At 34.0% G+C, this 26,117-nt stretch overlaps 1 protein-coding gene across 1 annotated transcript; it reads left to right on the top strand.

Annotated features, from left to right (window-relative positions):
* The first annotated feature begins 1,384 nt into the window (after positions 1 to 1,384).
* Positions 1,385 to 25,955, top strand: HDAC2 (histone deacetylase 2). The gene is made up of 14 exons (XM_070953231.1): positions 1,385 to 1,558; positions 7,178 to 7,290; positions 8,185 to 8,302; positions 9,188 to 9,262; positions 10,041 to 10,179; positions 14,884 to 15,025; positions 18,143 to 18,235; positions 18,317 to 18,425; positions 20,196 to 20,336; positions 22,585 to 22,693; positions 23,308 to 23,438; positions 24,124 to 24,276; positions 25,082 to 25,139; positions 25,569 to 25,955. Exons 1-14 carry the CDS (start codon positions 1,507 to 1,509, stop codon positions 25,597 to 25,599), a joined length of 1,464 nt encoding a protein of 487 aa, XP_070809332.1. The 5' UTR covers positions 1,385 to 1,506; the 3' UTR covers positions 25,600 to 25,955.
* Positions 25,956 to 26,117: the final 162 nt, after the last annotated feature.

Here is a 26,117-nt window from a genome sequence, read left to right on the forward strand (position 1 = left end):
GTCACAAATATTACTGAGATAGGAATGAACTATTTTTGCCACTAAAATGCTATTTCTTGGAGTGTTTTCAATGAGATGATTCTCCAGAAAATGTGTATTTTAGAGTTTATAGGTTCATTTGCTATGAAGTATATAGGGTTTTCATTTTGCAAGCGACCAACAGCCTCATAATAAAATGATATACAAATAAATTAAGTAAATAACATTACTCATCAATACATTTATGCCATTTTCATTTCTTCACAAATTTATGTATTGTTTTTTACTTAACATAATCAAGGACCAGGATGCTCTTAGGGAGCTCCTAAAAGCCAAACCAGTTTGCAAGAAAAACTTATTTTAAAAGCAAGAAATTGGTTTATTTCTTCCTAGTAACTTCATTTTTTCTTGGTAGGGATGTGGAGACTAAATTTTAAAAGAGGGAGTGAAGCCACTATTTCTGCAGTTAGTTGTAGTAGGGTGTAAAGACCTTCACAATCAGAGAAATAAGTCTCTTCACAATCTGACTTGTCCCTTCCCTTGGTTCCCAGGACTCATTTTTCTTTCATAAAGCCAACTATCAGATGCCAAGTAACAGAATAGGCAGCGTTTCCCATCTGTAAGTTTCTGCCACTTGTTATTCAGATGAGAGGCAATTCTTATTTATAGGCAAAAGCAGGAAAGGTTATTTTATTCAAAGGTTTATTATTTTTTGGGATTTGCATAGATCAGATCTTACTGGTCCTGATTTTTAAAGGACTAGCTCTAAAATGAGCAGTTTCAAAAAATACTTATAGACTGAAACTTTAAGAGAACGCAAATATGAAGTCCACAAATGGATTTTAAAAAAGAAAGCACAAGTCAAGATGTATGCCTCGAAACTTTATTAATTTTTTCCCCATCAGAGCTGGAGCATAAACTGCCCACTAATTCTCACTCCCTTTTAGCTCAAAACAGAGTCCTCCTTTTTCCTATCTGATGAGCAGGGAGAAAAATTAACTTTTTATTTACTACAATTTAGGGCCCAAAGTATTGTTACCACCCAAAAAGAAGCTTTTGCACATGCGCCTTACAAGCGTTCTGTTTAAAATGGGCAGAGCGAAGAGAGCGGCCTGCTTCTTTACGCAGACCATACCAATATGGGGGTTGAGAAGGGGGATGAGTAGCCTACACTTTTTTTTCCAACTGGACGTCAGTCTTCCTATCTCATTTTCTGTAGCGCCCACAAACTAACACAAACCTTTATATTGTGCACTTCGAGGTCAAACAGTAACTTTTTAAAAACAAAACTATGTGAAACGAAGCCGAAACTTTTTTCCTCCCCTCTTCTTTCAATAGTTCCTTCGGCTGACAGCAGTCACGTCTGGAAGAGGCGGGGCCCTAGCTCCCTTACGCTCTCCCCGGCTCCGGCATCCGTGTTGCCGTGCCGTCGCTGCCTTCCCAGATAGTTCGGCTTCGGTCTTGTGTTGAATCAAATCTATCCTTCCCGCCGCCCCCCCTTCAAGGGAGCCTCTTTCAGACGGCTTCATGGCGTATAGTCAGGGAGGCGGCAAGAAGAAAGTCTGTTACTACTATGACGGTGAGAGAAGGGCTGAGCGGGGCGAGGCTGCAAGGGAAGGGGTGTAATATGCCCAAGTGCTGCTGTCCTTATGTCCGTCCACTTCAAACCCCCTCCGTTCCCCCCCCCATTTTAATCGTTGAAGGGTGTTCGTTGGTTGCGCTCCTCGCGTCGCCCCTCCCATATACCCTCTTGTCCTCGCGCGCCTTCTTTTTTTTTTTCCCCCGGCGCACGCGCCGCAGGCAGCCCCTCCCCCTAGTTTGTCTGGTACTGTTGCTTCTACCTATTGTGTCTGCCTAGCGTGCATTTGGATGTGGGACGCCGCTGGCTGCTCGTCTCGTTTGTGATTTCTCCTCACCCCGCTCTTTTTTCCTTTCCTTTTTTTTTTTTTTACTCTTGCAATCTTTCTTCCAATCTGTACCTCAACTTAATAGCTATTTTGCAAAGTCCGTGCATAACCGTGTATGGAAAACCCGTGGCTCTTTTTGCCTCCCCCCCCCACAGTTCCCATTTTGTCTTTATCCCATTTTGATTTACAACTTCGAAATAAACGCGTTCACTGCTGTAAATGGGAATTTGCTCTCTGCGGTTTATGGGACAGAGAAACTCAAATGATGCAGAAATAAACCCGTATTAAAACGCAGAGCTCTATACTCGGGATCGCTGTGAAGGGTTTTGTTTTCTTGATTCTTGTCCTCCCCCTCCCAATAGAATGCAAAATAAATACCACTGGCAGGGAGAATTGTTTTAATTAACAGGATATTTTCCTGGTCATCAAATAACTCTTTTTAATGTTTGGGCAGTTAAAGATTGATGCAAAACTCTTAAAAGTTTTTGAAAAGGAAGGGTAAAGGTTTTCGTTCCCATTAAAAGGAGAAATGTAAGATTGTGTCGCCCATCAAAAAGTACAAGAGAACGCTTCAGGAGCACAAGTCCATTACAAAACAGCGTTTACAAAACTCAAAAATTAAAAATGTACTCCAGATATGTTTATGTTAACACCCAAAAATTTTAAAAAAATGTTTTTGGTGAATTAGAATATATAATAGGACATCTAAGTTAATCAATCAAATATTTTGGTTTGAATTTTTCCAATAGCTATTTTGTTCCCCAGGATAAATTGATCAAGCTTCACAAAGTAAGTAAAAGAGTAGTAAAACTATCTGCTTGCAAAGACTCCAAGAATGAGCAAAAAGTATTTTTTATGAGGACATTACTGAGAAGTTGTTGGTTTAGAAGAATTGTTAAAATTGTAATTGAAAACAAATATTCTCAGAGTGGAATGATTCTCAAAATATGAATCCATATTAGATACAGGTAACTGCTGTTTGAATAATGATGGCAGGGCACAAATTAAAGATGGGCTGTTCCTAATGATCATGCTGAAAAGTTATCCTCCAGTTCTTGAATCTCCTGAAAAATATTTTGCCATAAACTGTGTTGTCCTGACTATTGATTTCTATTCTGCCTCAGGAATCAAAGTGACAAGTTTGTTTTGCTGCCTTTATACCTTCAAGAAAATCAAATGCAGATTCTCATAACCTTGTTTTTTCTCTTGACTGCTAATGGGAAAAATACTCTCCTTAATGGGTGGTGGGGCAGGGTTCAGGGAACATAGGTGGGTACTGTGGATGTAAGATTCAGCTATCTTTCATATTGCCTGAGTTATTGGTTCTTTGTGGTTGTGACTGGTTAGTCTGGGCTATTGTGAACATGGCTCTTCGGAAAGTACATTAAACCTATGTTAAAAATAACTCAGACAACAGGTTGCAGGATTCGTTGTTTCTTTTATACTCACTGTGATTCTTGCTCCTTGTCTCTTTGTGGTGTTTATTGTTACTTGCTCATTTTGAATAATCCATTTTCTCTGTCACTCAAAAGTGAGTAAGAATAAATGTCTAATATACTTTCAGAAATACAGGTTAGCATATTGGATCATAAAGAAGTGTATATAAAACTTTAAAATCTCTTCAGAAATCACCAGCCTGATGTACCAGAGGCACTTGCCTCTGCACAGCCTATCATACAGTGAAAGCCAAAATAGCTATGTAACCAATTGGTAGGAAACATGCTTGCAACAGCCTAAAAGAGCTAATAGGAGTTGAGCAGATCATAAGTTTTGACCGCATCAGTAATCTTATTGTTAGTGAAGTGTGACAGATATGTACACAGTGAAAATTGTATCAGAAGAAGAGGCATCCTCTACTTTGAAACTCTGACAGCTAAAAAAGATTGGGCTAGAAGATGAGATACATGCAATGTCATGCGAGCATGTCATTTAAAAATATTCATTAAACCATGTTCATGCCATGATTAAAGGGAAATGAGAATCAGTCTTATGCTGCTCTTTAAAGTAGAGATAATTGCCCAAATGAAATCCTACAGGGTGTGGCTAATCTGTTTGAATAAATTGTAAACTGACATGGTGTGAACTTTTTTTAGTCTTTTTATGCTCAAATAACTATGGAAAGAAATTAAAACTTGGGGCACAAATGCCTTGTATGTTTCATGAGTGAATAATTTTCTCAGAACTCCAAATTGAGAGGGATCATTTAAAAAAATTGAGGATAATGTGTCAATATTGAAATTATTAATGTAGAAAAATAAAATATTTAGATCTTACTGGTGAGGAAAAGCTTAGATTAATGCAGAGGCTTCCTTTCTTTTCAATTCACAGTGCCTTTAATATGTTAATAATATTTTCATGGTACACAGTGGTTCCCAAACTGTGTACTGTGGTGCCTCAAGGAAGGTAAGGAAAGTCTCAATTAGGTAGTAAAATATCCTATGGTGCGCTTAAGAGTTTGTTGAAGCAGCATTGTGCAGTTTGGGAACCACAAGATTAGTGGTTTGTTAGTATTTTAGCTAAGAAACTAGATCTAATGAGAAGTGTAGTAGAATCTTGAATATATACTCACCATTTTCAAGAAGATGTGGGATTAAAGTCTTGAACCTCATTAATATCTACAAAAATATGGCAACCTACACAACAAGACCAGTAAATATTCTAACTAAACAATGCCAGCACCTCTGGAGATTAGAAGAGATCAGTCTACATACAAATATCAAAAGAGGAAATTTAACCAATTACTAACCAATTTTTCTGTTACTATTTTAAAAGTAATTTAAAAATATTTTTAAAAAGATCAATAGTAAAGAAGCCAATAGTAAAGAAATAAGTACTTGAACTTGCTATAGCAAGTTGAAATTTCCAATGAAAACCTTGGAAAAGATAATCAGTTGTTTAGGACATGTATGCACTTACAAAGATCAGAACTGTACAGATAATGGTTTTCTCTGTGACACCATACACAAGTAAAAGTTTGAAGAAGCAGAATAGAAAGAGTATTGACATTTTTGAACTTTGGTGTAACAAAATAACAGAGTTGGAAGGAACCTTGGAGGTTTTCTAGTCCAACCCCCAGTATTGACAAGAAAACAAACCAATTGTCACAGAACAAATCCATCTTGAGTTCTTACTTGAGATACAAATGACCACAAATGATCATATTCTGAATGCACTGTGTTCATCTCTCTTGGGAAGTCCATAATGCTGAGAAAAGTGGAAGGAAAGAAAAGGGTAATCAGCACAAAGGTAGAAGGAGCTGATTACAACAGTAGTGGCTGCACCGCTAGAAAACCTGAAGGCTGGAATTGAAAGTCATTGCCCTGGGCAAAGTGTCGCTAAGAGTTCTTGCTAATTTGATGGCACATAATAAAAATTCTTGGAGAAGTAAAGGACAGAAGTTAGAAAAAAAAACTATATAAAAATTAATATTTTATGTTACATTTGACTCAGTATTATGGAATTGAGAATCAAAATAATAATAGACTTTTTGAGTCTGATTCATTGCATATTTACCGCATTCTAACAGTAAAAATAATAATACATTGTTGTACTTGTGTTGTGGAATGGCATGCTAAATGTAGAAAGTAAGTTGACCTGTTTTTGGATTCTTTGCTTAAAATTCCCTTCAGTAATTTCCTAAAAAATAATAAAACAGTTTTATTGTTGTCTTTATTTTCAAAATCACTGTTTTGTTTAAAGAACTTAGAATGAATGGGTAAATACATTATCTTCAATTCAAATAAATGCTTGGTAGGCATTCAAAACCAATAATTCCATGCAGATCACTGAGCAAAAATTTGCAAATACGATACAGCTAGTTCTTGATTTATGACTATTCATTTAATGACACTGCAGAGTTTATGATGGCACTGAAAAACATGACTTACAATCTTCCTCAAAGTTATGACTGTTGCACCACCCCCTTCAGCAGGACATCACAGTCTTGATACATGCAACCATTTGTGATCTTCCCAGCTGTCTTCTGACAAGCAATATCAAAGGAGAAGCCTCATTTGTTTAATGACCACAGTGAAAATTAGTGTAAATGGCTCCAGTCACATGGTGACTCACTTAACAATTCCATTGCATAGTGACTGAAATTCCAGTCCCAATTGTGTTCATATATGCCTGAAGGCTAGAGAAGATATGTTTCCTCTCATGCAACATAAATATTCAGCTTTCTATCCTTTCTCTGACAGACTAATAAAAATATTTGCAGGCTGATTGCTTCCCCTCCAGAGGGGAAAATGCTAGAGAACACCAGTATATTGAAAGACTCGGAACATTGGATTTTGTTGCTTTTTCATCAGATTTGAGGTCTCTTCTACCACTGCACAGCATGATATTTCCCTCCGTGCATGGAGAGGAGGGAAAATCTCTCAATGTGTTAGGAGAACACACTTCATATCCAGGTGAAAGGTTTGCCTTTCTGGGTAAACCAGCAGACAAGACTGCAAATATTCTCATGATCACAGGACACTAGGCAATCAGTTATACATGTGAACAGGTTGCCAAGTCCCCAAATTGTAGGAATTTGAGTGGAGGTCAGCTCGATGTTTTATGACACCTGGAAATGCTTTATAGGCTATAAAGCACCTGTTCCAAAGCCATTTTGACTGCAAATGCTTGTTAAACAATCAATTATAAACCTAGTACTCTCTGAATTGATTTAGGACTTAAGAATTAAAAGGATAATACTATATTTCATTAATTTATCATTTCATTTATTATGCTTATTTAATTGAAGAAACTAAATGCAGTTTACAGCTTTTGTTAAACATACCTGTTTTGAATGTGAGATGAGAATAATATCACCAGGATTAATATTTGCCTTAGGTTCAAATAATACTTTGCACATGCAAATCACACAGTTCATTTATCAACTTTGCACTAGAGAGAGAGTACTCCATGGGCATTTTCATAACATAGAAGAAAATATGATTCTTTGTGAATGTCAAGAACATGTTATATAAGTTTTGTAGCCTTAGTCTGCATGAAGATGGTGATGGCAGCAAATAATAACATAACTTGTGCCATAATTCTGTTTCAAACACTGTTAAGCCATCAGTTATTAGTAGCTATCAGTGTTTCTTCCAGTGTCCAGAATATGTAAATGAGTTGCAATGTTTGCAATATTGCATAAATTCTGAAGGCGTCCAAATCCCAGTGGGTTTTTAGTTTTGTTTTAAAGAATGCTCACTAACAAAGTGATACTCAAGATGACTGGTGAATGAATCATAAAACTCAAAGCTAGAAAAAAGTAATAAACAGGACTGTTTTTTTGGTTCTAGGTGACATTGGAAACTATTATTATGGCCAAGGACACCCAATGAAGCCTCACAGAATCCGTATGACACACAATTTATTGTTAAATTATGGCTTATATAGAAAAATGGAAATCTATGTAAGTATGCATTTATTGTTATTACTTAAAAGTTGGTGATCAGTGAAAAGAATATAGCCCTACAAATAATAGGCTGTACATCTTGAAATTTTAAACTCGGTGCAATTATACTTTATTGTGGAGACACAAAGTCTTTTTTAGAATGATACCATGTCAGAATAAGAAATCTATGATCTGTTGGGACAAGATGTCAAACTCATGTGATCTGTCCTGCCACAATGCTTTAGGTGAACACTACAGGTAAAGTCCATCTCAGTTACCCTGCACCTTCTCTGACAGGAAAAGAAAAGAGGCACACAAGATTGTTAGAACTGTGCTCATAGGAGGTGTGCTGTGTAGCAGCACGCGTTCTGGAGAGAGAGAGAAAATGTATGGATATGTATATTTGCCTTTGTTCATGCAGAGGTTTATTTAAAAGGCTCTCAAAAGCAGATATACCTGGACATTTTATGCTTTTCTTGATGGGGCAGGGGAGATGAAGGTGTTCCATGTAGATTGAGTCAAAATGGGTTTGGAAAAAGAACTCCCAGTATCACCTTGAAAAGATAAAGGCATCCCATGCAAGACAGCACAGGAGATAATTGTAGGTTGTACACTTCATGGAATGATTTCCTTTCTGCTGGAGAAAGTAGAATGATTTTTTTCTATGGACTTTGTGGCCTTGTTCTCTAAAACTTGATTTTAATTATTTGATATATACTTGATACAAGGTATGTTTTCTTTTATGATCAAAAATACTTTGTATTTAATCTATACTTTCTTTCTACTATATTATAAAATACGTGGCAAGGACAAAATTGAAATTATTAATCTATTTCTTTGTGTCAGTTTAATGTGTCTGATGAAATATGTCTTTACTTAAAATACTGCCATGTCAATCTTGTTGCTTATTAGCGTCCCCACAAAGCTACAGCAGAAGAAATGACTAAATATCACAGCGATGAATACATCAAATTTCTTCGTTCAATAAGACCTGACAATATGTCTGAATACAGCAAACAAATGCAGAGATGTAAGTCTCCCATTGATTTTAAATAAAAGAATAGCATAAGAAATGTTACGTCTTGCATACAAAGAAAATCTGAGCTCCGTTTCTAAAGCAGTTAATTTTTTTTCAATATTATAGAATTGATTTAAGGAAGAAACTTACAAAATATTTTATTACTTATTGAATTTTGATGTGATTGTTAGCATTTTCAGTAGTTTATTTCTTTAAGTGCCTGTTATATGGAGAATAATCAAAACTTTGTTCAAACAAAATGCTCCTAATTACCATTCTGTAGTTTAAGGACTGAAAGATATTCAGTTGGGATTCACAGCTTTTTCTCTAGTTAAAATGAACTTTGAAGCAGTAATGCACTTCTGTTGGAATAACCGTATTGCTTCTAATCACCATTAACTTAACAGAGGCAGAAAGCAACTATTTCCTTTAGTCATATAGTTATTTCCCTAGCACCAGCATGAGCAGGAAAGGATATAATAAATAAAGGGCAACACTATGGGATTTAGCAGCATTAGTTTGAATCTTTGTTAATGACGAAGTTTCAAATGCATGACACTAAACTCATTTAAAACAAAGATTTCTACTCTACAGTTTAGGATTATTATATGCATCAGAGGAGGAAAGCTGCAGTTCTTTAACTTACGAGTGTGAATATATTAAGTTCGTTAGAGCAAGGTAATCAACAGGTGCTGCATCTATGGTAGTGAAATAAAATTGTAAAACAAAATTAACTTCTACAATAAATGGATACCGATAATGTGACCTCATTTGGAATATTAGTGTTTGGTTTTTTTAGTTTCTTAATGTCAAAAATTATTAGCAAAACAAACCTAAAATATGTACATGTACCTTGAGAGAGAACTTTAGATGATTAATGAAAGTTTCCTTTATTAGTTAATGTTGGGGAAGATTGTCCTGTGTTTGATGGACTGTTTGAGTTCTGTCAGCTGTCAACAGGAGGCTCTGTAGGTAAGTTTATTCTCCTTAGTTCTTTTTCTTACTTACTGATTTTTTAAAGTTTTGTAAATTAAGTAGCACTAACAGTGTTATTTCAGGTATCTTTTCATGTTCTACGTTGGGTGGATTTTTAAAATCTCAGCTGACCTTTCTCCCTGTTAGTGTGATTGGCATATTCTTCCTGTGTGGCAAAGGAACTTGATGGGATGGCTGACTATAGGCTGGGGCAGCTGTCCTCACTATATCAATGGGACTAAATGCTGGGGTACTGGGGCTTGAGGTAGCATTCCTCAGTAGAAGCAGAGGCTCAGAGGCAGTAGCAGCAGGCTGTCCCAATATATGCTTCTGAATAGTGCCACTTTGCAAGACAGCCAAAAGGACAGAGTTGGTAGGGGTGGGGCGGGTTAATAGTGGTGTGGGGAGTTGATGTGGGTTGGAAGAACCAAGGCTTGGGACTGAATGAAACCAAACTGGGAATGGCTTGGATCAAGTTGGGTATAAATTGCCTAATAGCTACATGGGATTCACTAAACTCTCATTCCTAAGTGGGGCGGTCAAGTAATGTCTCATTTAATGACCTCATTGCTTAACGATGGAATTACTGGTCTCAATTGTGGTCGTTGAACCACAATCTGTATGTGATTTGCAACACAGCAGCAGAAGTGCTTAAAAAAAAAAGCCAGAACAGAAATGTGTTAAGTGAAACTATTATTTTTCTTGCTAGGTACTATATCTTGTCTTTTTAATTTCTGCAAAATATTTTTAACTGCATTTTCTCATGTTTCTTTAGCTGGAGCAGTAAAATTGAATAGACAACAAACAGATATGGCTGTTAATTGGGCAGGAGGACTTCATCATGCTAAGAAATCAGAGGCATCTGGTTTCTGTTATGTCAATGATATTGTGCTCGCCATTCTTGAGTTATTGAAGTAAGTTCTTGGTACAGTTATACACATAATTTACCCAATAAATAAGTTGAAAACATTAGCATTGCATTGAAAGTGAGTATGTTGAGCAAAGAAATAGCAGAGTTAGGAAAGGGGTTTTTTTTGGTAGTTTGAGTTCTCCTTTATGCATTCTTTCTAAATAATTTAATTTTAAAATGTTATGCTCTGCTCCAAAACTATCTGACTGTAATCTTATAATTAGTTAAAGTGAAAGAACAGTTATAAGAGGCCTGTATCTCCAATCATGTGATAGCTGTAATTGTTCACAGATTATTCTTATTAATGTTTTATTGGCATGAATTGTTTTTTAAAGTATAGATAATCGTTATACCTTTAGACCAGTCTATTATGGGTTGGTCTAATTTATTATATTAGCTCTATTGTAATTTTAATATTTTAATAGCTAAATTTGGTTTCAGATATTTTTTAATGTCTGTAAAGTCTTTCAGTGTATCTGCACTTGGTGTTACCATTTTCAGTAATAATTTCTTGATGAATTCATAACAAACAAAATTGGCTAAGTCTGTTTATTTCAGTCTTGTATAAAAATGCAAAATTATGTTACTATATGATTAAACTGTTAGTTAATTTAAAATAGCTATTTTACTTATTTTGGATTAGCAAATACAAGGAGGGAAAGTCCAGCTCCTTAAATCTAAGATTATGAATATTATCATAAGAAGTAGAGCAATCATAATAAAATAAAGGTGGAATTTACAAGTTATCCATTAAATTATCAGCCTATGCATAACAACAACAACAACAACAACAACTTTATTGTCATTGTACATGTATACACAGTAAACCCATGCAACGAAATTCACTTAACACCCAAAGACCAGGTCCAACACACATAACAATCCCCAAACACACTCCCACCCACCACAATTCCCCACCCCTAAACCACCCAAACATCCACACAACAGACCAAGTAATGCTGTCCAACAGCTCATTGATGGTGGCCTTTTAGTTCATTGTTGAGTGCAATTATAGCTCTGGGATAAAAACTATTCAGAAAACATGTGGTCCGAGTTTTAATTGTTCTGTATCTTCTGCCAGAAGGCAACAGTCCAAAAAGATTGTAAGCAGGATGGGAAGAGTCTCTGAGAATGTTATGCAACTTCCTCAAACAGCGAGATTCAAAGATGTCGTCCAGGGCTGGTAGCTGGACCCCGATGATATTCTGGGCAGTTTTAATGATTCTCTGTAGAGTTTTTTCTCCGCTACAGAGCTGCTCCCATACCATGCAAGAATGCTGCATGTCAGGACACTCTCAATGGTGCTGCGATAGTAGGACAGTAGATGCTGAGATAGATTTATCTTCCTGAGCATTATCAGGAAGTACAGCCTCTTCTGTACCTTCTTTGCAAGCATGTTAACATTCATAGTCCATGAGAGGTCCTTCAAGATATAAATGCCCAGAAATTTAAAACTACCAACCTAAACTCTTACCAAACTCACACATGGTCATAGACACAGATATAGGTGTATATTTAAACAGTACTTTTTCAGGATCTTAAAAATATATTCATGGACACCATATCAAGAGGAAATTACCCATAACCAGAAATTGAAGCTTAAAAGAGTTTCTGTGTAAATGTAGATATGCACATTTATTTTCTCTTTCAAAAGATAGAAATGTTAATTGATATATAATTAGAATGTCAACAGCTTCACATTAAAGCAGTGGGTTTTTGGGAGAAGCATCATAGCAACAGGGCTAAATTTTAAAGTCAAATGATGCAATATATATATATATATATATATATATATATATATATATATATATATATACACATACATACATACATACATACATACATACGTACATACATATACATATATACATTTAAACAAAAATACAAATAAAATACAAAAGAAAGTAAAAAGAAAGCAAAATTACATTTCCTTATTTTCACTATCACTCTTACAACCTTCTGCAAAATTCATGCCTTTGAAAATTAGTGTTTTGCTGCCAAATACGTTGGTGATGTGATTAGGAGGGAAAAGAGTGGTGTGTCTGCAAAAAAAATGGGACTACCTAATTTAAATTCATTAATTTAAAAAATAATTTGACTTTTTATGTTGTATGAATTTTTAGTTGTATGAATATGATACAAGGAGGGGCAACAATTCTGGTAAGATTTATCATAGTTATATGCAGAAATAACATGGATATACCTTTCTGTCATATGTAGCATTTTTGTATGCAGAATTCAAGAAAGTAGTTTCCACTTTAAGAAAAAAAAAATCAAATAGTGAATTGATGTTAGAATGTAATGCTATATTTTGAATTATATACAAATGCACACACACTATAGAATCTTGTGGAAAGAGAATTTTTATCCAATCCCCCTTCCAAGCTTGAAAGAAGAATATGCCAAACCTGTGCTTCCATAGTTTTGCTAGATACCTTTTTATGTTACTAACTCATCTATAAAATAACCAACAATAATAAGATTAAAAGGAAAACCAAAAAGAAAAATACATAGGTTTATGTATAGTACCAAACAGCCTTTATTGTACTCATTGACCAGTCGTCCATTAAATGCCAAATAAAATACAAAGCAAAGTAATTTTCCCCCAAAAAATAAAACAACTTACCGCATGATTCAGTCTAAATAAATTTTAGAAATAATAAAATAGAACTTGGCCACATTCAAATTCAGTCACATCAGTTAGCTAACAGTAGCTGTATGAAGAATGTATCTGAATGTCCTGAAAAATTAGTTATAAAGAAATTAAAATAGCTGTGGGGATTTATAAAATGGACAGCAGCAAGCATTGGCCATATTTTCAATTGCCTTTCATCATAACATAAATATAGAGTTTTTATTTATATTTTCTGAATTTTCCCTCAAAATCAGCCATTGAGAATGTGTCAAAAATGAGTTAGGTTAAATCTGTTCTGAAATTGGTTATGATTTTTTTGATTTAAATATTTTGCTGGCCATAAAAAAGAGGAGTCAGAAACATATCTCTAAGGCAGACAGATTGAATTGCCCTTTTCTGTATATTACATTTTATTTAAGACCTGATAAGCCTGCTTGTAAAAGTGTCTTGTGAAAAGCAATTTCTAATAAAGCAATCTTCTCCAGATCAACTGAAAACTATTAACCAATATCAGAAGTCCTACACTCAAAGTAAAAAATAGTAGCTGTAACCAATTTAAAACAGTACATAAGCATTCATTGGTCTCCACTTAAATCATGCCAGACTCACAGAGAAAACATATATCTAAACTATAGTTTTTAATTTGTACTACAACCTAAAATGTGGAAATAAAATGAAATGCAAGCTTAATATCAATAAAAGCAGTATATAGCGCTAATTTTGACTTGATATATATTTTTCAAGCTAGTGCTAAAACATGATGTATAACCTCTAAAACTTGCCTATTTTTCTTGCCAGCATATGTTCTGTATTGGTCAGTTTGAGAGTTGAATTTATAAAAGTTTGGCATAAAGCTTGCTAATTACAATTAAGAGATTGATGTGCCAATAATTAGTGGGCAATCCTGATTTCCTATAAAGTTAAGTCCATTATCTTGGGTTAATTCAAGGGATAAAGAAATAAATCATTACCTGAAACAAGATACTTTCCACCATGATGATTGTTGGTGGTTGTAAATTGATAAGAAGTATCATTGCAGATGACCTGAAGTACTTTATTCTTTTTTTTTCCTAAAGAAAAAAAGGCCTCTTTCACAAGGACTGCTGAAAATTGATAGCATAGCTTCCTTAAACTTTAAAGTAGAAATATAAAAACTGTAATACAAACCTAAAATAGGCATCACACACAGTTAAAATAAGAACCTTACGTATGTTCTGACCTAGGCTTCCTGAGTCAGTAAAACACATGAGTAGTCCCAAAAACCTGTTTTATTTTAACAGCTGTGAATTCTGTTCATTCACAGATGAGTCCCAAATAGTTGTAAAGAGTCCTTCGGGATAAGGCTGTTAATCACCCACCTTTATCTCCCTTGACATGCTGCGAAAGACCTAATTGGCAAAACCACACGGAGTCTAGAATCAAACAGAGCTTCAGACTTAAACTGCACAGAATTAACAACGTTGCTTCCTGCAAAGGCCCACATGCCTTTGCTCCTCTTTTTAAGTCTTATGTGAGGGACCAATAATCTCCAAGTCCTACTCCCAAGTTGTCCCTTTTGTTTTAACTGTTCTTGCCTTCTGGCAGCTCTGCGCATGTGCACACTGGGAACAGGCTTCCCCTGTTCCTCTGCCTTGCAAGGTCCAACTCTGGAGGCTCCGGAGGCAGTACATACCTCCCAGATGGCCTTTTCTCTGCCTCCGACGCAGAGCCCTCATCCGAGCCTTCTCCAGACTCCAGGACTGGCCCATGTTCCTCCCTAGCCTCCTCACTGTCTGACTCTGCTGCCAGCTCTGCAGGCTGCTGGAGGACCACAACAACATAATTGTATCTTTGTAACCTTAACATGCAACTGTCAATATAGTTATGCATTGTGAACTCCCTATTATATACTAAATATGCATATAATATTGCATATGCAGTACTACATTCTATGTCGTCATCTAGGCTAATACTTGGAAATGTTCTAATATTACTGGAGTTGCGTGAAGGATAAATACTAGTCACATTTTCCTCTAAAGAAGAGTAGTGATTTTTTTTCTATTGCTTAACTATTTTGTTTTCTTTTGTGCCCAGATATCATCAAAGAGTGCTTTACATTGATATTGATATCCATCATGGTGATGGTGTTGAAGAAGCTTTTTATACCACAGATCGAGTTATGACAGTATCATTCCATAAATATGGTGAATATTTCCCTGGAACAGGAGATTTAAGGGTGAGTTCAATTATAAGCTTATTTAATTAAGATAACATTTTAGAAATGCTGTTCTTAAGCCTCATTCTCAAGTTAAATTAGTTATTAGTTTCTGTCCATCTTTTCCATTAAATTCATTTAAAATTAATCAGGATTTACATTAATATATCATCGGTCTACATTAGTGTAAGTCCAGATGCTTATTTTCGTACATTTCTGGGAGAGATACTGTAATGGATGTAATGTTTTGAAAATAATTACATTACATTACATGTAAATTACATGTGGCATCTGGAGGGTACTAATGTTTTAAACAAAAGTCATTTTAGCATCTAGACTCTAGAATGATTGTGAAGTTCTTCCAACCTAGTATCTGGACTCCATCTTCACTTGCAAGATAAATATCCAGAAAACCTAAAAATGGCTGGTCAAAACTAATAGACACCAAGATGCCTTTAAGATTTCTCAATAATTATAATTGAACTATACAAACAGTGTCATTGCTTCATTTACAAGGACTAGTATGACAGCAAACATAATATTTAGCATTAAAAATTATATGCCTTTATTTTGTTCCTATAAAACATGAATAAATACACTCACTGTGTTGTATAATGGGTAACATTTTATTGGAGATAATGCTACATGTGGCAACAGTAGTTACTACAAAGGAACTATAGAAATTTGATTTTATAGGCAAGGCAGAATACAGGAAAAAACAAAGGTCTATTATTAATTCAGGTAACCCAGTGTCAAATCATAATTTAATTCATAATTATTTAAGGATGTATCCATGACAAATGTTACTGTTTCACTATAATCCATTAGACACATTTGAGTCTAGGCCAATAATTGGCTATTATGTTTTTTAGAATACCACATTGAAAAACTGAATGCCTCCTTTGAATATACTGTTTTAAAAAACATTAAAAGAATAACAAGTAAAAATACTTCAAAAAAACTTAAAGACATTGCACGAAATCACTGTTAAGCACTGTTTTGTTGAACAAACTACAATGGCCTTGTTATTATGTAATGCTATACTATACTAATAATGTTGGGCCAGTGTAATGTTTTAAATTGTTGGACTTAGACTAAGATTTCAGTTCAAGTCCCCATTTGATCAGAAAGCTGATTAGTTGACTTGAAAGGGCATTGGGGCAAACCCAATGTACACAATGTTAAAAATTGTAGAAGAAAGTCAAAATATATATGCAATAGACATAATAAATCTCGTTCTGATAAAGTTTTCTGAGTAGAGCAACTAGCTATAATAATATATATGAGTGCATAATCTTGTGTCTCTAAACTATAACAGTTAAGAAAACAGAGATAATTCCTATTGCTTCAGAGTTCCTTGGTAGTTAATGAATAATATTTCAAGAAGCTTTGAAAATTTTTGCACATTCTTATTTTGCCATTTTAGATTGGCTGAATCTTTAGTATCAATAGGACTATGTTCTGAGATTAGAGAAACCAGGTGATTTTTGATGTCATTAAATGTTAAGACTAATAATGTGTATTAACACTAGGATTAGTAATGGTGGCCTGATTAGAAGCTAGAATAGAGATAGAAATAAGAAATAGGGGAAATATTAGCAGATATAATTTTTATATAATAGAATATGAGTAATAATTAGATGAAAAGATTAGAGGTTGAAAGATGGTATTACTATGTACGCTTAGTAATATTAGCATTAAAATGGAACATTGAAATATTGAATATTCTAAAACAAACTTGTATATCAATACTAGGATTATATAAATTTGATCAATGTAACAGCTATTGTTGTTGTTGTTATTATTATTGCTGTTTGTATCAAAATGAATTATACCCAGAGGTCACACTGTCCATGTATTGATATTGATGTATATTTAAAAATAAAAATCCAATAAAACAAAAAAATGTTAAGACTAATAATGGACTTGATGTTTACACTAATACCAATTTATCTTTTTAAAGGTGGAATTCTGTTACCTTTCTAATAGGAATTAAATACAATAGTTTAATAACTGTAAGAAACTTTTTTCAACCTGTCTGACCACAAGATGGTACTATTGCTTCATGCTAATCACAGGTGATTTTGAGAAAAAAAAATCACATGATTAAGAGTATAATACTATTGAATGCCTATCAAAAGTGGGTTAGTTGATGGTGTGAAATACCATTGAGAACTTTAACAAGATTTGAAAGGTTGCACTTCCTCCATGTAGGTCACAGCAAACATCAGCCACCAAAGCAGCCAATTTCATAGGTCCTGGCCTGAATCCAGATGGAAGAAGTCCAAATGATCTGTTTCCTCTAGAGGACTCTCTTCCATTTTTTCAATAACCTGCATTTTAAAAAAATAGGGAATGCTGGACATGGGACAATAATGTTCAAAACAAAGATTTTTGAGAAGTTGGTCATTTGTTTTTGTATTATAAGTTATTTCCACTGGAAATAAATACTATTCATATTCATTCTGGTAAATATGAATAGTAACCCATTGTTTAAAGGAGTGCAGCTGTTAAAATTCCTGAATGAAGGATTTAGAATTTATATAAAAATGCAAAGAAAATGAACATAAAAGAATAATATGTGTCTTTTGCTTAGTGAAATGTGGCACATTTCTTGTAGATAAAATAGCATGTGATTTTATGGATCTGACAGAGCAGACCCATGACTTTACATCCTATCCCCAGGTAATTGGTTGTTTTATAAAATCTAAACTGCCTGAATATCTGTATTTTACACCATCCTCATTCCTGGTGAAAGACACTGTATTTTACCCTGTACGGTGATTCCAAAACATTCTTTGCTGAGATAAATTGCATCCTAATTTTGCTTCTGGGTCTGATTCTTCTGTATTGTCACATGTCTATAGCCTGTTTCTCTGAACATATTTCTTTTGCACATTTTTTTCTATTGCACAAATCAAATGCTTTATAGTGTATGAAAAATTTCATGTAAAATATGTTTGATATATCTGTGGTTTATTTTCTATTTAATATTTCTCACATGCTATAACATAGAAGCAATATTTTTAAATCACTTGTAATGGCCAATGCTGATCTGGAATTAAACACAGCTTACCATGCTGTTTTCTCTCCCCGGCTACTGGTGTGCAATGTCTTCTGTTCGTGCTTTTCTTATAGGACATCGGAGCTGGAAAAGGCAAATACTATGCTGTTAACTTTCCAATGAGAGATGGAATAGATGATGAGTCATACGGACAAATATTTAAACCAGTGAGTATATTCTAAACACCTTTTAAAATAGATATTGTAGTATTGAATAAAAGGTTTAATATTATTCCTGCTTTTTTATAGATTATATCTAAAGTGATGGAAATGTATCAACCTAGTGCAGTAGTGTTGCAATGTGGGGCCGATTCACTCTCTGGTGATCGACTGGGATGCTTTAATCTTACTGTTAAAGGTAAGGGAACAAAACATTACAGAAGCATCACAGCTTCATATTCTTGAAAACATTGTTAGCAATTTTTGGTGGAAGTGTTTTATGAGCTTTAATTCACTAAAGAATTCAGCTTTATGACTTAAAATGGGTTTCCAGACATTTTTCTTCCATTTCAGCTGTATTTCGTAATGCTTATGTAGCAGTTTATATATACCCATTGAGTTTTGGTGGGATACTTTCAAAGTATTTATTCATTCATGCTGAAGTAAAAATTGTAATTAAATAACTTACGGTTAAATTGTGATGTGTTGTATATGAATTAATGGGTCCTCTAAGAAAATGTGTATCACCTTCTAAAAACTTAAAATGCCTGTTATTGACATTTGTTCGTGTATGTAGTTTCTTGTATATAGCAGGCAGTTGAAGGAATAACTTAAAAAGCTGTTTCAGTTTAGCATTTTTACATATAATAGACTGATGTGCCTTGCTTGTCAAATGGCATGTGAAGAAACAGATATACATAAATATGCAGAAGAATCTATATGCTACTAAAACCCTTGTTTCCATAATTTTTAACATGGCAAAATGGTGCATCATTGGACAACCATTTTTGAATCAAGTTATTTCAAATGGGTTAATTTATAGAATGCATCTGAAATCTAGGACACATGACTGAATGAAATTTAGGGAAATTGTGGCTACTGCAGTCATGTACACAGTATTCTGTGACACTTAACCTGCCCACTGGCCTTAGACTTGCAATTTTTTCTGGCTTTCCCACTGTTTTTCTCTGCAACCTTCCCACAAGCAAAATAAGCTGTCCGTAATTCTGGAAAGGGGAGGGAGGGAGCTTCCCATAAGGAAACTCAATGGGGAACCTGGACAGAAGTCATTCCCATGCCCACTGTTGTTTTGCCCGCTCATGGTTGTTCTGTTTCTCTGTTTAGTTAAGGAAATGTCTCTGTGTACTCTGAAACAGTACACAGGCTGTCTAGTATACTACTATATGTGCTTGTTTATAAACTTTAATTGGGTAAAACTGTGTGTGATATGGCAACAGATTTTGAATCAACACCTTGAATGGGCTAACTTCCAAAATATGTCCAAAATCCTCAGGAGATTAAAATTTGGCAAAGTTGTGGGCACTTTACTATTGCTATGTTATTGCACTGCTTGTAGTCACATTTCTGACACTCCCTGCTAGCTTCCAATGAGAAAAGTCTTTAGGAAGCTAACAGAAAGATGAAGTTGCGCTTGCTCCCCCTGCTTTTTTGTCATCTGTGGTCATTCTGTTTGGTTTTTTTTAAAGAAAGGAAATATTGCAAACCATTACCTGATGATTTATGGATTGTCTATCAGCCTTTCCTTAAATATAGCATTATGTTGATCTAAAGTTGCTGATGCTTAACAAGTTTTTCCATTAATGGAACATAGTTCTTGGAGAATCATTCATTAGTTACACTTAATTGTGGGCAATTCTGTGCCTTTTTTAAAACCTGGAAAACAATTTACATACAGGTACCTCAGTGCTTTAATGCAAAACACCTTAAAACATTTTAGGTAATCATAATAGTATTGATCACCTTAATTTTAAATTATTTTCCTTAAGACCAATAAATTATCTGTATTTTAAAACTGAAGTACCCCATTTTATTCTTCTATCATTTCAGATATGCTTTGTTTAGTTATGAGATCTCAATGTAGAAAATCCTTATTTGGTAATCTTCATATTAAATATAGGTGTCTTTTATAACACATGTTTTCTTTTTAAATGCCCATGACTTCTGACAGGTCATGCCAAATGTGTGGAAGTTGTAAAGACTTTCAACTTGCCTCTTTTGATGCTTGGAGGAGGTGGATATACCATACGCAATGTTGCTCGATGTTGGACATATGAAACTGCTGTTGCCTTAGACTGCGAAATTCCTAACGGTAAATATTATACTAAAAAGTACAGATTGTCTAATAATCTAAGTTATAATTAACATAAGTTCACGTAGACTTTTCTCTGCCTTAACAAATTCCTAATTCCAACAAGAATTCTGTACATTGTGATTTTGAGTGGCACCACCCAAAAGCTCTACAGTTCTAAGTTCCTGCAAAATTCTTCAGACTCTATTCTAACCCTGCTTCTCCCTCTATGCTTTGGTTTCTTGGCTCCAAAATTTGGTTACATATTTGATCGCTGGTTTTTGCTACGCTCAACATTTTTGTTTTAATTCATGCTGTCCAGAAGGGACTGGCAAGGTACCCTTCAAAGTTACCCTTCCCATATGTTCATCTCTTCCCCCGAGTCCTTCATGAAAGTAACATACACTATTGTTGTAGGATCCAAACACCATCTCTGTAGCTAGTTATTACCTTTCAGAATCTTGTTCTCTTCTTGGGCCATGATCCTCAATTGGATATCCTGACAAAAATAATATTTACACTCCCAGTTTCTTTATCTTCTAACTGAAGGCTTTGTAATCTCCAAAGATTCTTTCAGGATCTTTTTTGGCCATACCATTTGTCCCCATATGAATCAAAAGAAATGAATAGTTGGTGGGTTTGAATAATATTGGTAATGTTTTGTAGGGGCAGTGGGAATGACCTTGAAGGACAAAAGGAAGAGCTCCTATCAAGGCAATGGCCATATAAGAGAGTCTTGATCCTAGGCCAAGAAAACATCTCAAACAATCCCCTTCCTAATTTGCACAAAGATAAAGTGAGGAAATTCATATTTGCAAGATTCTGTTACTATAGCTGTTACAATAAAAATTCTGACCTTTGTGGTATTAAATTTTGAGCCAAGTCTGTCTTGTTGGGCTGACCTCTCTCTGTCATATTATGGGAAAACAGTGTTTTGGCTGCATCTTCCTTATTCTTCCACCACTGTTAATCTATATGTTGTCTGTTCTCAGTGATCTCACACTCTGGAATCATCCTTAAATGTACAGTATATACAGTGTAACTGTAACTTGTAATTATTACAATTATAATGTAAGGGTTTTTTTTAATGAAGGTGTGGGGGATGTTATACCTTAAAATAATACATATATATAAAATATGTTTTCAAACAAAATGTCAATATGTTTTGTTTCCCCCTTTGAATCCAGTGGATTTTGCAGTGTTTAAAAGGCATCCTTAGTATTTTGATATGTGTGTGTGTATATATATTATCATAAGGCTTATATTATCCTAGTATTCCTTTGTTGACTAAGAGACATTCTTTCTGTAACTATCACTTGCCTATTGAAGTTTCTACTTGTGGCTGAATAATTATTAAAAAGTAAAAGTTCAACTGATGTTTCTTGAATGCAACAGTTTATAAAAATAATATTTATTAAAAAATAATTTTAATAATATTGAAAATAAATAAAATATATAAAACCCTGTATGTAATTATGTTCATAAATTGTTTAACTTTAGACAGTGATTTAAATTAATTATTTAGTCCTTCCAGTTAGTATATAGAAATGGCCATCCACTTTTCTTGATGAGATTTTCAGATATGTTTGGTCAGTGTCTTCTTTCTTGGGGAGTGACTGACTTGGTCACCTGACTGGTTTCCATGCCTCAGTCAGAATTAACAGTTATCCTCCCAGCTTTTTACTCCAGAACTTTTAACCACAACATCAAACTTATTGTGTGTGGTACTGTGTATTAAACATAATTCAAATTTTTGGAGTAAATATTTTAATTGAATTGTTTAAATTATTTAAAGTCTTTTCGGGCATATACAGTACAGATTCATTCTTTCAAGCTTCACTAGTTCAAAAGAGACATATGTTTGGAAGCATCTCTTTTGAAGAACTTTCCTATCCTACCTTCTATTATACTTGCACAGCTTTAAATGAATACATGTATTTATGTAAATGAATACATTCTAGGTGTCAATCATTGAAACAAAAACACAAACGAAGGAAGTCACTTCCTGTGACAGTGCAGACCCTATTTTTATTTTACAGAATATAAATATTCTCCATGTAAATAACATAACAGTATTGGAATCAAACCATAATTTTGAACCATAATATCTTTTACTTATGTTTCTCCTAGAATAAATCATTGCATTTATTGTTTTGATAACTGAAAATTTTTATAGTAATATTTTCAAATATACTAGTAAGGCCTGTAAGTCTGTTAGGAATTCAACAATAAAAATAAAAAAGTTATATCTCAATTTTGTTTTTAACAGAATTGCCATATAACGATTATTTTGAGTACTTTGGACCAGATTTCAAACTGCATATAAGCCCATCAAACATGACAAATCAGAACACTCCAGAATATATGGAAAAGATTAAGTAAGTATTAATGTCCTATTTTAATAAAAACAATAATGCTGTGAAAATTTGTAAATGTTTTATTAAATGATCAGTAATAATAGAAGGCAAGGTATGGGTTTGCTAATTACATCTGGGGTCTTAAAATAGTATAAAAAATGAAAACTGATAGTTTATCCATTTAGTAACTCAGAAGAAATATCACTTTTCCTATTCTAAACTCAGGCCTACTGTATTAAAATTATTTTTGCTTAGAAAGTAAACTGGTAAGTCTCAGAAACCTTTTTTATCATTAACATTCATAGCTTGCATATTATTTTGAAAACTGGAATATGTTATCACTATAAAGTTACATTAGTAATTTTCAGAAGTTTGCATTGAACATTGAAAACAGGATAATTGTTCAAAGCTTGTATTAAAAATGTGTGAACATTTATAGAGGTGTATTTATGATTACAGAAGACCCATTTATCACATTAGTCATGTTTTTCTGTGAATTTCTATTCTTTGAAGTCCTATTGCCATATAACTTAATTTTCTATAGTAGTTTTTCGCAATCAGAAGCTAATATTGTTGATACTTAAAAAATTAAATGACAAACAAAGTTGTTTCATACTAAACTGCTTTCTTTGCAGGCAGCGTTTATTTGAGAACTTACGCATGCTGCCCCATGCTCCTGGTGTGCAGATGCAAGCTATTCCAGAAGATGCTGTTCATGAAGACAGTGGTGATGAAGATGGTGAAGATCCAGACAAACGTATTTCTAGTAAGTAAATTTTATAGGTAATGTTAAAATGTTGGCCTTGAATTTTTGGATTTTGCTTCCTGTTTTTGCGGAGAAAATAATTAAACCACAATCCTAGTGCAGTTGCTTTTTTGAAGAAAAAGTCACCTTGCTTCTTTGTAATTGCTTGTGAATGGATATAAATAAATGCTTTTTTTTAATGAGATGTCACAAATGTATTCTCATTTTGTTTCCTTTTACAGCCATTTGTTCCATGGTAACCCAAAATCTAGAATTTGGTAGCACCTTTTAAGATCAATAAATTTTATTATCAGACATAAACTTTATGAGTTGCAGCTTATTTCATCAGATATGTGGAATGACTTAACTGATGTAACATTTAAATAGGGATGGAGGGTGGTTGTGCAAATGAGGCTTCGTGGGAGAACAGATTATAAGTACCTTATTAATAATAGTAATGTGTTAAAAAATTCATTCAGTTTGTTCAGATCTTCTGGGATAGCCTGAACACAAAAACTGTAACAGCACAATTGAGTACAAGACAGCTGAATTTATCTACATCAATAGGTGTCAGGTTACCATGCCTTTTTGTTGTTGTTAAATACTGTGTCATTGCTGAAGAGCCTTTATGTCCTCAGGTAACATTTTGAAGAGATATGAAAAATCTTGGAGTAATCTCTTTTTAAAATTTCCATATTAATTCTAGTTCGTGCTTCTGATAAGAGGATAGCCTGTGATGAAGAATTTTCTGATTCTGAAGACGAAGAAGGTGGACGCAGAAATGTTACAGATCATAAGAAAGGAGCAAAGAAAGCACGCTTAGAAGAAGACAAGAAAGAGGCAGAAGACAAAAAAGCAGGTGCGTCAGTGCTAAATGAAACATGTTTTCTGTTAAGCTAAACATACCAAATCCACTTGTAAGCAAATTCTGTAATCTGTTTTGCATATAATAATAGCTCTTTCAAATGTTCAACTGAATGAATAAATAGCTAGACAATTAGACTAGGCACAGAGTCACATTATCTGTTCTCTTAAACTACCACACATTCAAACAAAGATGTAAAGAATTATGCTCATATATGCAAAAATAAGAGTATGGTCTTAGATCCTGTTTTACCTGCTTCCTGGAAAGTTGTCTTGTGCAAAGCTGTGCAAAATTAAAAAAACAGAAACAAAATAGCTACCTTGTAGGCTTTCAGTCATGTATGTAGCTTAAAAAAATAAAATAAAACTTAATTCTGTCTTCCCTTTGGGTTAAACCCTCCATTGTTCATCTGATTGAATGAAGAACACTTTTTATGATAATATCCAGCTAAAGCTCACACATTTTATGACTTAAACCAAAGTAATTGCACTGCTGACTTTCTGGGTTGAGATGAGGGATTCAAAAGTGAATAGGTTTAGCTTAGGTCATAAAAATTTGTAATACTGTTAATAGTACATATTAAAGTGAGATGTCATATTTTCTAGATTATCCCCAATGCATATAAATTGACTGTGAAATTAATAGTTAATTTCAGAGGTGCAGTTTCAGTTTTATGTGAGCTGTAATCTTATATTTATTTGCCTGGGAGTCCTGTTAAATTGAATGAAGATTATTTCTTCATCATTTAACTGCTTATACTGTTTTTGCAAATTGCTGCTATTCTTTTTTTTATTTCTAGATATTAAAGAAGAAGACAAATCTAAAGATAACAGTAGTGAGAAAGTAGATACCAAAGGGTAAGTATATTCCATCTGAAAAGTCTACATCTGCTTTTAAAATGTTACTGAATGTTAATTATCTACTTGCTGCTCCTTAAAAATTACAATAACCCTGTATTGGTAACAATTGCATTTGTTTATAGTGTATGCTTGAATGGGTGAGGCCAGTCCATTCCCATTTGGAGGCAATTTCCACAATTTTCTGAAGTGAAATAGATTCCTTAAACATATGCCAAGTTTAAAGCACTCACTTTGGCCCATAAAAGTTCTCCAGAATTAAAAAATGAGTCCAGCTTTCAGCCCAAGCCATTTGTGGTGCTCTTGACAGCACAGAAAGGATGTTTATAGCCTGCATTCAGTTTCTAGACTGCACTTTTTGTATAAGTGAAAACAGTATTAACATGTGACCTACACTAATAACTTGTCTTTTCTTTCTGCCCCCCCCAGCACAAAATCAGAACAGTTAAGCAATCCTTGAACATAAAGCCTTACAGTATGTCAATCAAAGGACCCAATACCATAATGAAAAAAAAAATACTAAGAGAAGCTTTTCGTACTGGAAGAGACTTTTTATTTTCTTTTAGTAGAATTTGGCATGGAGCATATTTATTTTCAAACAACTGTGTTTTGATTTTTGGCAACTTGTATTGTGAATTCCCCAATTATGATACAAAATTTGTTCCTTCCACCAGGCTTTATGTAATACTATTTAAAATGGATGTGAGTTAAGATGTAGTTAAACGTCTAAACTGATCTATTAAAATTTCCCTTTTCCCGGATTGATTTTATCCCCTTTTTGTAATTATATCTTTATTAAAAAACAAATAAACTGTACTTGGCTGATTTGTCTATTATTACCTTGTATATACAAATGTATGTATCACACTACTGTTATGAAAAAACCTGGTTAACCTTGAAATTGAGTTTGGTGAAAAATATTTTGGTTAATGCCTCGGCTTTAAAATAATTGCTATTGGATAAAACTGTGCGCTTAGG

This window comes from Pituophis catenifer, unplaced genomic scaffold (assembly GCF_029215685.1).
Source record: "Pituophis catenifer annectens isolate HBS135680 unplaced genomic scaffold, rPitCat1.0.hap2 SCAF_1, whole genome shotgun sequence".
Classification (NCBI taxonomy): domain Eukaryota; kingdom Metazoa; phylum Chordata; class Lepidosauria; order Squamata; family Colubridae; genus Pituophis; species Pituophis catenifer.

Coding starts and splice junctions, on each gene's coding strand:
- HDAC2 (XM_070953231.1), top strand. CDS start 1,507: ATGGCGTATAGTCAGGGAGGCGGCAAGAAGAAAGTCTGTTACTACTAT. Junction 8,303..9,187: donor CAGCAAACAAATGCAGAGAT/GTAAGTCTCCCA, acceptor TTCCTTTATTAG/TTAATGTTGGGGAAGATTGT. Junction 9,263..10,040: donor GTCAACAGGAGGCTCTGTAG/GTAAGTTTATTC, acceptor ATGTTTCTTTAG/CTGGAGCAGTAAAATTGAAT.